At 40.2% G+C, this 13,056-nt stretch overlaps 1 protein-coding gene across 1 annotated transcript in view; it reads right to left on the reverse strand.

Annotated features, from left to right (window-relative positions):
- Nucleotides 1-13,056, reverse strand: part of TER94 (Transitional endoplasmic reticulum ATPase TER94) — a 117,893-nt gene that overhangs the window by 61,090 nt on the left and 43,747 nt on the right. The window contains exons 5-6 of the mRNA XM_068227580.1: nt 5,612-5,846; nt 4,966-5,099 (exon numbers count right to left, since the gene is read on the reverse strand). Coding sequence (XP_068083681.1) covers nt 4,966-5,099; nt 5,612-5,846 — 369 coding nt within the window. The remainder of the gene's footprint in view (nt 1-4,965; nt 5,100-5,611; nt 5,847-13,056) is intronic.

The following is a 13,056-nucleotide window of genomic DNA, read 5'->3' on the forward strand; positions in this document are numbered from 1 at the left end:
GTATGCAGTTAAGGTCATGATTCTGAAAAAGGTGTAAATGCATAAAATGACAATCCCATTCTTCAGTAAAAGTCAAACAGAAAAACACCACCATATTCCTGTTCTACAATTTGATCTGTCATTCGTTCTTTTCATTATATACCGCATTTACACGAATAATCCACGCATGTGTTTTAAAAAATTTTGAGGCACGAAATTAGGGTGCGGCTTTTATTTGCGTCAAGATTGCTAACACGCTCCTGGTTCACCCAGTTTTCGATGCTGAGTGTACAGTTATGCTTTGTGCAACCGTAGATGGAAGGAAACTGTCCCCATGTCATACTTAAACTGAAAACAATTCAGACTTTTAATTCTAACCTGACTTTACATTAAAAAAAAACAGTACCGTATTTTAGAGCAATTTAAATTCAAAATTTCTCCGCATCACAATAGAACGCGTCTTCCGGAACGCACAGGGGTAGCTTTCCGCACTTTCACTCACTTTGGTGTCTCTATAGTGTTTCATAGTTTAAAATAGAGTGAAATCTTAATTCTTTTGTATTCAGCGTTTTAAGGAACGCCACAATATCACTTAGCAGGCAGCATGCGGAAAAGCAGAATCCGCGAAAAAGTGAGGGTTGGCATTTCTGAATTACAAGATCGCTGTGAATTTGAAATCACGTAATTGGAAGTCCAATTTCTGTATTGCAAAGACTTCGAATTAAAGAGATTAAACTGTATCGCAAACCTAACATCAGATTTTGCTGGTGTGTCTATTTCAAGTGTTTACATTGCATGAAAGGAATTATCCACCACCTGTTGTGTTACTGTCCAGTAAAAAGAGACCACGTGTGAGAAGTGTTTTAGACGTGGAGTGTGACGAACTTACAGTCTCTAGCTCTCTAGTGTATTTGCTTGTAAGTAATTTAGGAAAGGATTCTAGAGTAGAACGCAGCCAGGAAGGCGGTCTGAAGAGGGTTGCGCAGTAACATTCACGCTTTATAGTATGACATGTTTTCTGCTGAGCCAATAGAATCATTTCAATAAGAAGTGCCTGCCTGTTTGTGCGGGTCACGAGAGAATGTTTCGAGATTTATTTGCAAATATCATAATCAATGAATTTAGGGAATTATTTGCGTGTGTATGATGGATCCACGAAGAGCCAAAAGACAAGTACTGCATCGATAGGCGAGGGAAATAATATTTGGAGTGTATTTGTATTTTGTAAGCATGCAGCAACAGGTGTTCAGAGGCGGTGAGGAAGGCCATGTTGCCATCCCTCAAAAGAATACAGCACTCGCATGTGGTATGGGCCTGCAAACAGTACAGCGGATAAAACAAGCTACGGTAATAAAAATAATGCAGTTTCAGGTCGCCAGGGAAGAACCCTAAGAAGAAGAAGCCAGTGACAGACCTCGATGATTTCAATAAAAATGTTCTGCGTACAACAATTTGATATGTATTAAAACGGCGAAAATCCTATGGCATTGAAACTGGCCCGTCCGTTTACCTTCCTTAATATCTCAAAAATTTTCCTCAACACTTTCTCGGAGTTTGGTGTTAAAAAAATTAATTTAGACTTTCAGGAAACATTTAAGCACACAAAAAATATAGGTCATCGCTTTGGAATTCAAGATATAACTGGATGAAAAAATGATTATACTTTCGTGCTGTTATGCTCTCTGCATTTCTCTCAACTTCCATTTACATTCTTTAACCCATATGCACCCACCCGTCCTTTGATCGCCAACATTTTAGTATACAACCTTGGTGTTGCAAGCTTTCGGTTAAAACAGTATAGTGGGTGATCGACTGCACGTCTTACACGGGACCTGTTTTATATTATTGAGAAATTCCACGCTATTGCCCATGACACAAAAAACAGAATACAGAAATATAACACATTCAAAATCCCTTTGAAAACTTAAATTTTTCATTAACTTATCTTACCTTGGAAGTTCTTTAGAGTGTGGTATGGCCTTAATACGATACGAGCCTAACATTTGCCTGATTTGGAAATAAGGAACTAATGAGAAACCAACCATGAGGCACGCGAATGATGAGATTCGAACATATCTCCCAAATATGAACTTACAGCCGTATGCCTCACTCTGTGTATTATTATTATTATTATTATTACTACTACTATTATTATTAAGATTCAGTCTGAGATCAGTGGTAAAGTGTTCACATCCAAGTACCAAGATCGTAGGTTCAAATCCGGCAGTCGTAATCGGATCGAGGGGCGGGAGAAAGTTCATTCGGCATTCCATGTCGTTTGATCTCTGGTGATACATTTCGCGTTCATTCATGCACAGGATCACTAATAACTTCTTCCTCACTATCACTGCTGAAATCAGAGCCTAAAACATCAAGTATGCTTTGAATTTCGCTATTACCGAGCATTTCGCGTGAGCAAGCAACTTCCTTCTCAGCCATCTTGTCAACAACAGAATACAAATTTCTTGATCGATATTTTATTCAATTCTCCTTGCCAAAGAAGCATACCAGAGCACTCTGGAGACACTTTAATACACCAAGAACAGATTTCTATTAGAAATGTTTCCGGAAAAAGCCAACAGATGTCTCCAATATGCGACCTTGCACCCTGGTGTATCAGGCCACATGTGGAGTCCTGACCCACCCGCTCGAGCGCGTATCTGTCTGCTTACGGGTGCATAGGAGTGAATATCTCGAAAATATCCCTCAACACTTTCTTGGGATTTGATGTTAAAAATTAATTTGGACTTTCAGGAAACTTTTAAGCCCGTGAAAAACATAGGTCATGGCTTAGGAATTCAAGATATAACTGAATGAAAAAAATATTTACACTTTCGTCCTGTTATGAGTAGCCCAACTGGCATCATCGCACCTCATACTTCTGCCTCTGGAAAATACACGGTATTTTATAGCAGTGATAACGTATTTTTAACATCTCAGGCAAAGCAGCTATATCCGTAAATTTACACGTTCATACTTGTGTAAAGACCACGTGGACCTTGCGGAGGGGTACGAAATGTTTGTTTATGCCTACGTTACTTTTTGGATGGAAAGAATTTTAGTTTATTTCATTTTTTTTCTCAAAATGAGCCTTCCTAAAATGAGGGTGCGGGCATTATTCGGGTAAATACGGTAACTAGGAGCAAAAAAGAAACACTAAAATGTAATTGTAACGAACACCAGTTTAATGAAATGTCCAGAATAGTGAAATTATTTTCAGGCCCCTTTCCCTATTTAACTGTGTTAAAATATTTCACTGTAACGAATTTCAAGCTTTAGAATAACAAATTAAAATGTAACCTTTTTCTTCAAAATTTAGTTGAAATCCATCCTGTTTTAATCGCCGGGTATTTTGCACAACATCTCTATACAGCTAATACCAGACGGCACACACTATACAACACAGGCGAAACTGAACTATTACAAATCAGGGAAAAGTAAGCAAATGCATCACAATTATGACGAGCGTGCCTACCCAACAGCACGTGAAGATTATCTTATTCAGTTTTGGTGTACTGGTACAGAACGTTATTACAGTAAAGCCTCGTTAATTCAAACTTGTTGGGACACAAAAATCTGACTTCGAATTAATGCCAACACGTAATTAAGAAATGCCAAACCTTGCCGCAACACAAAATATTCCAACACCTGTTACTGCATGCAGTTAACCTTGATTCACAGTTTAAACCTTTCAAATGTTATGGAAAAAGCTATTTCCAACACGTATCCAACAAGGTACATTTCCAGTATTCAGATAATGTACTCTGATAACTCACTGACAAACAACCTCGTGCAACGGAAGAAAATGCACGATTCAAAGACGAAGAGAAGTTTGTGCTGGCTCTTATGTGCAAGTGCTTTCATTGGATAACTGTACTGTATGCATTTTATATGCCCTGTACTTGCATGATAAGTGCCCGATGCCCTTAAAACGTTGCGGCTTAGTTTCCTATGGCGACGTTATAAAGTCTCTCGCTTCCGTGTGCATTGTAACACAGTACAATGTCCCCCACCCTTGTACGATTACCTTGTTGGCACTTATGTCCATTAGGACTTGTTATTAAGTGATTATATGAGCCATGGTTTTTTCGACAACCGTCGACATAGCCAGCGTTTGCGGATTCTGCTTCTCCGCCCACTGCGCGATATTGTGGCGTTCCTTAAAACGCTGAACACAAAAGAATTACGACTTTACACAAACTTAGCAAATATGAAGCACACTGTAGACACACCGAAATGAGGGAAAATATGGAAAGCTCCCCCAGCACATTCCGGAAGACACTTTCTATCATGATGCGGACAAATGTTTTAATATAAATTTCCTCTTTAAAATATTTGCTCACAATGTAAAGGTAGTTTTGAATTAAAAGTCAATTTCGGTAATGATGAAACCGACATGGCTCTTCAGAATTAAAAATGATCCATATTTCAAATTAAACTATTCAAATAACAAGCAAAACCGCACTTCATGTTTCTGGGAACAAGACTGAGTTACACCATACATCGTTTCAGTGGAGTCCCCTTGAAATGTTAAAATAGATTTTTGTTAACAAAATAATATTGCAAATGGTCATTATGCTTGTGATTGGTCAAATTTTGGCAAGGTCTACAGGAGACTCCAATCAGGAAACATATTGTTAGATGACTATAACTTTGTTAGTATACTAGTGCGACGACAATGTAAGTGGCATATATACTTGCAATGTGCGTATAAATACATACTCAGTCTTACATATATCACAAAATTTCAGTTTTAAGAAAATATTAAAACAGAACTTGGGATTTTATCTTAACATTATTTCATTGTATACCTTAATAAAAGGCCAAGGCCCAAGATAGATTCATCATAGTGGCTCTCAGACTCAAGAGTAATAAGTTGGCAACAAAAGATTGAAAGATCTTTGTACACTACAAAAGGAAACAAAAGAACCCACAAAATGATTACAAAATGAAGACCTATTTGTAGTAATTTCCAATATGTACTACCTTCTCTCTCTTGGGTGCAATAGCATCCAATTCATCAATAAATATAATAGCTGGAGCATTTTTATCAGCTTCCTCGAATGCTTTGCGCAGATTACTCTCTGATTCACCAGCAAGTTTACTCATGATTTCTGGGCCTAAAATCAAATCATAACAAATAGAATTCAGTTTCCAGTGGTGAGAAAACAATTTGGTTCAACAAATGTACTTCCAAACAAATTTCATAGAGAAAGTTGCCAACACTCCCCAGGAACAACTTAGTAGCAGTAAAATCAGAATTTGAGATTCAGACATGTTCATAAATAAGCTTTACAAAGAAACTACTAATGAACGCCGCAACCATAACCTTATCAAAAATGTAGGATAAGCATTACATACCCACCTGTAAGTCAAATGGTAGAAAACTAACAATTATCTGCTCATTCTGAATTATAGCACTGAAAACTCTACAGTGGCTCTCCTTAAATTAAACACTATTAGATGGGATTTCACCAAAGATTCCATGGAAAAGGACGGTCACATTTAAGCATTCTAACCAAACGTGTTGGGATTTGAACCTGTATCCTTGGGCTCAAGAATAGATAACTTCAGCTATATATGTTCTAGAACAATCACATTTAAAAGAGTAATTATGGAAAATATTTCTTACCATTGATAAGGAAGAAAAATGCTCCGGTCTCATTTGCAACAGCTCTAGCAATGAGAGTCTTGCCAGTACCAGGAGGTCCATACAGCAATATACCCCGTGGAGGTTTAACTCCAATAGCCTTGAAGAGACTTGGATGTCTTAGCGGTAGCTCAACCATTTCTTTAATTTGGGCCAACTGTTTTCGACAACCACCAATGTCATCATACCCTACAGCATTCAAGGCTTCTTCCTCTTCCTGGGGAGAGAGACAAAATGTTTAGCGTTCCATATTAAGATTACAGCATAGCAGAGGAGAATGTAATACATGCAACATCTAGGGGATAATGTAGTCTTCAGGCAAAAAGTTCCTGTCTAAAAATTCAAAACAGAAGGTTATGGAAACAAGTTATTTAAATCAAGATTTTTTTTAGCATCCATTTTTCATACCTGACAACTTAAGAAACTGAAAAGTTTATTTTGGTGGTAGTGTGATTACACATAACACCACATTCTTCACATACAGTAAAAATAAACTACTATAGTAAATTACCCTAGCATCTTTTGCACTTGCCAAAAAATAAAAAAAAGATGCTATATACCATCACTGTTTGCCTGTAATACTTCTGCCTTATGTTCAGGAAGTCATAAGAAAAAAAATTACTTTTGCATGTAAAATCAAAGAAGGTTTTTCAACTTCTATTAAAATTGGTCGTGGGTACAAGTGTCACTACATCTGCATCACAATAAGGTCAGAGCTAACAGTATTCCGCTACCCCTAAATTCCATATACCTTCTATCGTCAAACCGTGCCTGTTAGCCTGGAGCTAGAGCATGTGACCTTGTATTGCAAAAGTCAGAAGTTACAGAAGTGCGAAAATGAGGCAACGTCAGTTCTTTACGAACTTATTCAAGCTGAGCGTACAGAATTTGCAAACAAAAAAAAAAAAAACAACCCAGCACCTGGGCATTGAGTCAATTATGATGAGCGACCATGTATAATTTTATGCTAGTGATACCTAGGCTAAAAAAAACCTACTACAGCACAGTAGTAACAAAGAAAACCTGCAATTTTGTGGGGGTATAGGAAGCAAAGTATGAGAATGCAGATAAAATGCTTGAGAGAGTAACAGGGACAACAAACAATTTGTACATGAAACAGCAATATGTAGCAACCCAAAATTTAGCATTTCAAGAAATGCAAAATTGCGCAGAGCTTTGTTATTTTGGAAAAAGACTCTCGCCTTAATTGGCTCTTAAAGGGCACTCTTTTGTCCTTGAGTTGAGCAACTGGCTTTAAAGGCAGAGGAACCACAAAGGTGGTCAACGGCATAAGGATGTAGAACGCACTGGACAACGACTACATTAAAGGCCTGATGACAAGTCCTAGTAATCATTATGGCTATGCTCATGACGAAATTATCATCATCCGGAGTAAGTCTCCGGGAGGAACAGTAGTGAGTACTGGCATGAAGAAAATCAAGTGGCAAGAAAAAATTAAAGTGGCAACCTGGAATGTGAGAACGAGCCAAGGAGGAAAAATACATAATACGATTAAAGAAATGGATAGGATAGAGTTAGATATACTTTGTGTTAGTGAGATGCGATGGCTGAATACGGGAGATGTTTCCATAAATAAACATAGAGTGCTATATTCGGGTAGAGCTGATGGAACGCATGAACATGGAGTCGGTGTAATACTTTCAGCGGAAGTAGCAAGGTGTCTCAAAAGTTTCACACCCGTATCAGCCAGAGTAATGATGTTACAGCTGAGTGCTAGGCCAATTGACATAAACATAATACAAGTGTATGCGCCTACAATGGACAAGGAAGATGAAGAGGTAGAAGAATTCTACGAAAGCATAAATGAAATTTTGGAAAACCTTAACAAACATGACCTGACAATTGTGATGGGAGATTTCAATGCGAAAGTGGGGGAAGGTAGGACATCAGACATGGTAGGACCGTTTGGACTACGAGAGAGGAATTCCAGAGGGGATAATCTTGAAAGTTTTGCGATGTCAAATGATTTAGTGATCATGAACACTTGGTTTAAACTCCCACCTAGAAGACTATATACATGGAAGTCTCCAATGGACAAACCCAGGAAATGTGCGAGAAACCAGATTGATTTCATATTGGTAAATAAACGTTTCAGGAACAGTTGCAGCGCAGTGAAAACCTACCCAGGTGCAGACGTCAACTCAGACCACACACCACTTGTAAGAGTTTTCAAAGTCAAAATGAAGAAAGTGAAGAGAAAGAACAGGCAAAACTACAATTTGAGAAAAATCGTAGACCCAATAGTGAAACAGAACATGCAAGTAGAACTTAACTTGAAGATTATCACAGCGGAAAACGTCACCAGCAATAATGTCAAATTAGAATTAACTAAACTACAAAACACCATTCAGCAAATAAAAGAGAAGTACATGAAACCGGACGAGAAAAAGAGAAAGTCATGGATGACAGATGAAATACTGAACCTAATGAAGAAAAGAAGAGTCAATAAAGGAAAACCTGCAGAATACAGAAAGATAAATGCAGACATTACAAGAAAGATTAGGGAGGCAAAAGAAAAAGTGGAGTAATGTAAGGAGATTGAGTTAAATTAAAGTAGGTATGACAGCTTCAATGTACACAGGAAAGTAAGAGAAGTAACAGGAAAATACAGCAATGGCACTGATGGAAAGTTAATAGATGAAACCGGGAACTTGATGGTGGATTTAGAAGTCAAGAAAAAGATTTGGAAAAAATATATAGAAGATTTATTTCGTGACACTAGATGTACTTTTACACAAAATACAAATGCAATAAGTGGCACAGATATATTAGAAGAAGAAGTTAAAACAGCCATCAATCAGATGAAGGACGGAAAGGCAGTGGGACCAGATAAAGTAGAAGCCGAGTTCTTAAAAAACTGATGGATGATCATCATGTAAAATGGTTGACCAAAATTTGCAACCAAATTTATGTATCCGGGAACATTCCATCGGAATGGCTCAAATCAGAGTTCATCACCTTGCCAAAAAAGCCAAACGCAAACCAATGTGGAGATTACCGCACAATAAGCTTGATGAGTCATCTCTTGAAAGTGTTCTTGAGAGTGATACACAGAAGAATATACAGACTGTGTGAAGATCAGATAGCCCCGAATCAATTTGGGTTTATTAAAGCAGTAGGTACGAGAGAAGCTTTGTTCAGTGTGCAGGTCCTCTTTCAGAGATGTAAATAAGAATGTATTTGCTTGTTTCATAGACTACCCTTTGAATGTGTAAAACATGAAAAATTGATGGAGATTTTGAGAAATATTGTAATGGAGGAAAGAGATCTGCGAATCATCAAGATGCTGCACTGGAATCAATCAGCGGTGTTGCGCGTTGAAGGAGAACACACCGAAGCAGTCAAAATCCTGAGAGGAGCGAGGCAGGGACGTATCTTGTCACCTATACTATTTAATTTGTATTCAGAATACATATTTAGAGAAGCCTTAGAAGATATAGAAGAAGGAATTTTGATAAATGGAATGAGATTAAACAACATCTGGTATGCTGATGATACAATTATATTTGCTGATACTATCCAAGCGCTACAATCACTAATGGATAGAATTGTAAGAGTCAGCAGCCAATACAGGCTTGAAATAAACACTGCAAAGACAACACTCATGGTTATAAGTAAGGAAAATATTTCCGGAATAAACTTGGTTATAAATCAAAAGAGTATAGAAAGGGTAAAACAATATTCATACCTTGGAACCATAATAAATGAAGACTGGGATTGCTCACAAGAAGTCAAGATTTATGTACACTGACTGATAGAGCAAATGCAACACCAAGAAGGAGTGGTTCGAAAGGGATGAAAGTTGGGAAAAAAAACAGAGACGGCACGGATGAATAATTGATGTTTATTTCAAACCGATATGCAGGTTACACAATGCGCACGGCATTGACTCAGTAGGATGTAGGACCACAGCGAGTGGCGATGCACGCAGAAACACGTCGAGGTACAGAGTCAATAAGAGTGCGGATGGTGTCCTGAGGGATGGTTCGCCATTCTCTGTCAACCATTTGCCACAGTTGGTCGTCCGTACGAGGCTGGGGCAGATTTAAAAACGGCGTCCAATGAGATCCCACACGTGTTCGATTGGTGAGAGATCCGGAGAGTACGCTGGCCACGGAAGCATCTGTACACCTCGTAGAGCCTGTTGGGAGTTGCGAGCAGTGTGTGGGCGGGCATTATCCTGCTGAAACAGAGCATTGGGCAGCCGCTGAAGGTACGGGAGTGCCACCGGCCGCAGCACAGGTTGCACGTAGCGGTGGGCATTTAACGTGCCTTGAATACGTACTAGAGGTGACGTGGAATCATACGCAATAGTGCCCCAAACCATGATGCCGCGTTGTCTAGCGGTAGGGCGCTCCACAGTTACTGCCGGATTTGACCTTTCTCCACGCCGACGCCACACTCGTCTGCGGTGACTATCACTGACAGAACAGAAGCGTGACTCATCGGAGAACACGACGTTCCGCCATTCCCTCATCCAAGTCGCTCTAGCCCGGCACCATGCCAGGCGTGCACGTTTATGCTGTGGAGTCAATGGTAGTCTTCTGAGCGGACGCCGGGAGTGCAGGCCTCCTTCAACCAATCGACGGGAAATTGTTCTGGTCGATATTGGAACAGCCAGAGTGTCTTGCACATGCTGAAGAATGGCGGTTGACGTGGCGTGCGGGGCTGCCACCGCTTGGTGGCGGATGCGCCGATCCTCGCGTGCTGACGTCACTCGGCTGCGCCTGGACCCCTCGCACGTGCCACATGTCCCTGCGCCAACCATCTTCGCCACAGGCGCTGCACCGTGGACACATCCCTACGGGTATCGGCTGCGATTTGACGAAGCGACCAACCTGCCCTTCTCAGCCCGATCACCATACCCCTCGTAAAGTCGTCTGTCTGCTGGAAATGCCTCCGTTGACGGTGGCCTGGCATTCTTAGCTATACACGTGTCCTGTGGCACACGACAACACGTTCTACAATGACTGTTGGCTGAGAAATCACTGTACGAAGTGGGCCATTCGCCAACGCCGTGTCCCATTTATCGTTCGCTACGTGCGCAGCACAGCGGCGCATTTCACATCATGAGCATACCTCAGTGACGTCAGTCTACCCTGCAATTGGCATAAAGTTCTGACCACTCCTTCTTGGTGTTGCATTTGCTCTGTCAGTCAGTGTATGTATGTATGTATGTATGTATGTACAGTCTTCAGCCCTAAGGCTGGTTGGATCCTCAACAGCTCTGCCATCAGCTGTCATAGATGGCCTAGGCATCACTGAAGAGGCATACTAGGGAAATGAGGAGCGAGGTTGTTTCCGGTTGCTTTCCTCACCGAGCCAGAAGTTGCTATTACATATCAGCCTGCCAAGCCCACTGAAATGCATGCACCAACCAACCCTATGAGCAACATTTTCACACCATTCATAGCAGGGACTGGCTGCAGAAGGAATGGCATTACTAGCATCGCTCATACCTCAGTCACTTTCATAGAGTCAAAGCCAAGGATAAGACAGAGACAGATCAATGAAAGTAACAAAATTGCTCTAGCCTATACCAGAAGATACAGTGCACTGTAAACACTAGGTCCTGCCAGCAAAGGCACGAAGTCAAGGTACACATTGGAAAAGCAAAAAGTGTGTTCCAGAAAATGAGTAATGTCTTTAAAAGCCACAATCTAACTTTAGGGACTAAAATCAGACTTCTGCACTGTTATGTATTTTCCGTTCTTTTATATGGTGTAGAGACATGGACCTTAAACAAAAACACAGAGAAGCTGGAGGCCTTTGAAACATGGCTTTATAGGCGGATCCTGAGAATATCTTGGATCCAGAGAATGACGAACGTGGAAGTAATGAGTAGGATGAACACAATACCTCAGTTGATCAAGATAGTGAAATGCCAAAAGCTGCAGTATCTGGGACATATAATACGCAACACAGATAGATACAACCTACTCCAAAAAATACTCCAGGGGAAAATCAACAGCAAAAGAGGTCCTGGAAGAAGACGAATATCTTAGCTAGACAGTCTTAATAGGCTGGTGCAATATGTCATCAGTTGAACTGTTCGGCGCTGCCACAAACAAGACGAAAATAGCCATCATGATCACCAACATCCGAAATGGATAGGCACCGAGAGAAGCAGAAGTTCACTCTTTGTTGCAGTTGTTAACGATATTGTGGCAGATTTGTAATATATATTTTTGTAATTTATTAAAGTTTTCATACTTATCTGAATTGAATGGCAAAAAAGATACTTGCAGAAATCTTATTCTTGTCATTTGCTTATGTTTGTACATATTTGTTAATTCTTCTTTGTTAATGCTTTATTGGTGACATTGGCTTTTCTGGCTAAAAAGCGGGGGTGGGGGTGGGTGGGGGGAGAGGACAGCAACGATGACTTTCATTATTGAATGTAGTTTATTCATTCTTCTGAGGGACACATATTGCACTGGAAAGAGAGTTGCATCTTTCCAGGCTGAATGAAATTGTAAAAGCCAGAGGAAGCATAACATCAAGGAAATACGAAATATTCCAAATTTGAGGAAAAGGGAAAAAAAAATAGCAGAAGCTGGTTCAAAACTTGAGCAACAGGCATTGCAAATGACTGTATGCTCTTAATGGAAAAAGTGCACTTGGCATACAATCTTTTAAAAGGTGCACTTGGCGAACAATCTTCTGCGCATCCAATGGTTGGATCGACAGATTTAGGAAAACTTGTAATCTATGAAATTGTTTGTGGGGATTCCAATGTAGTCAGTGACAAAACTGTGTAAGACTGGGTCAATGAACAATTGCAGGAGCTCTGAGAAGAACCACCACTTTGTGATTGGGAAATCTAAAAAGCCTCCTTGCTTCTAGCATGAGCGATCAATGTCAAGTGCTTATGATGCCAACCATAAAGCTTGGATGACCTCATCTTTTTCTATAGCAGTTGGCTGCTCTGGTCGCAAAAAACGGGTGCGCAAAATAGGAAGATCCTTTTCATCGACTGTTGTGCTGCACAACCTGTCGATGTTTATTTGAAGAACGTGCAGTTAGAATTTCTGCCCAGTAACCACACAAACAAGCTACAGTGGAACCTCGATTATCCATTCCAGGAAAATACGTTTTTCCGGAATATGCGTTCAAATTACGTGGTCTCGCGAGCATCGTAATTAAATCACGTTGTAAAAGTCCCGTATTATCCGTTCCTCGAAGAAACGATTCCCCAGATCAACCGTCCAAAAATTACAGTCCCTTCAACGCTAAATCCTCGATCAATCGTTTTTTAATAAACCGTGTCTCTCGAAAGGACGGCTATGGCATACCGGTATTTATGGACCTTGGCGTTAACGCCCCGTGTTTGCGATAATCAAAGCAAGTATCGGTACTGTACCAGTACCTACTGGAAAAGCGATCGGCGGTGAACTTGCATAAGG

Source organism: Anabrus simplex, chromosome 5 (genome assembly GCF_040414725.1).
Source record: "Anabrus simplex isolate iqAnaSimp1 chromosome 5, ASM4041472v1, whole genome shotgun sequence".
NCBI lineage: Eukaryota > Metazoa > Arthropoda > Insecta > Orthoptera > Tettigoniidae > Anabrus > Anabrus simplex.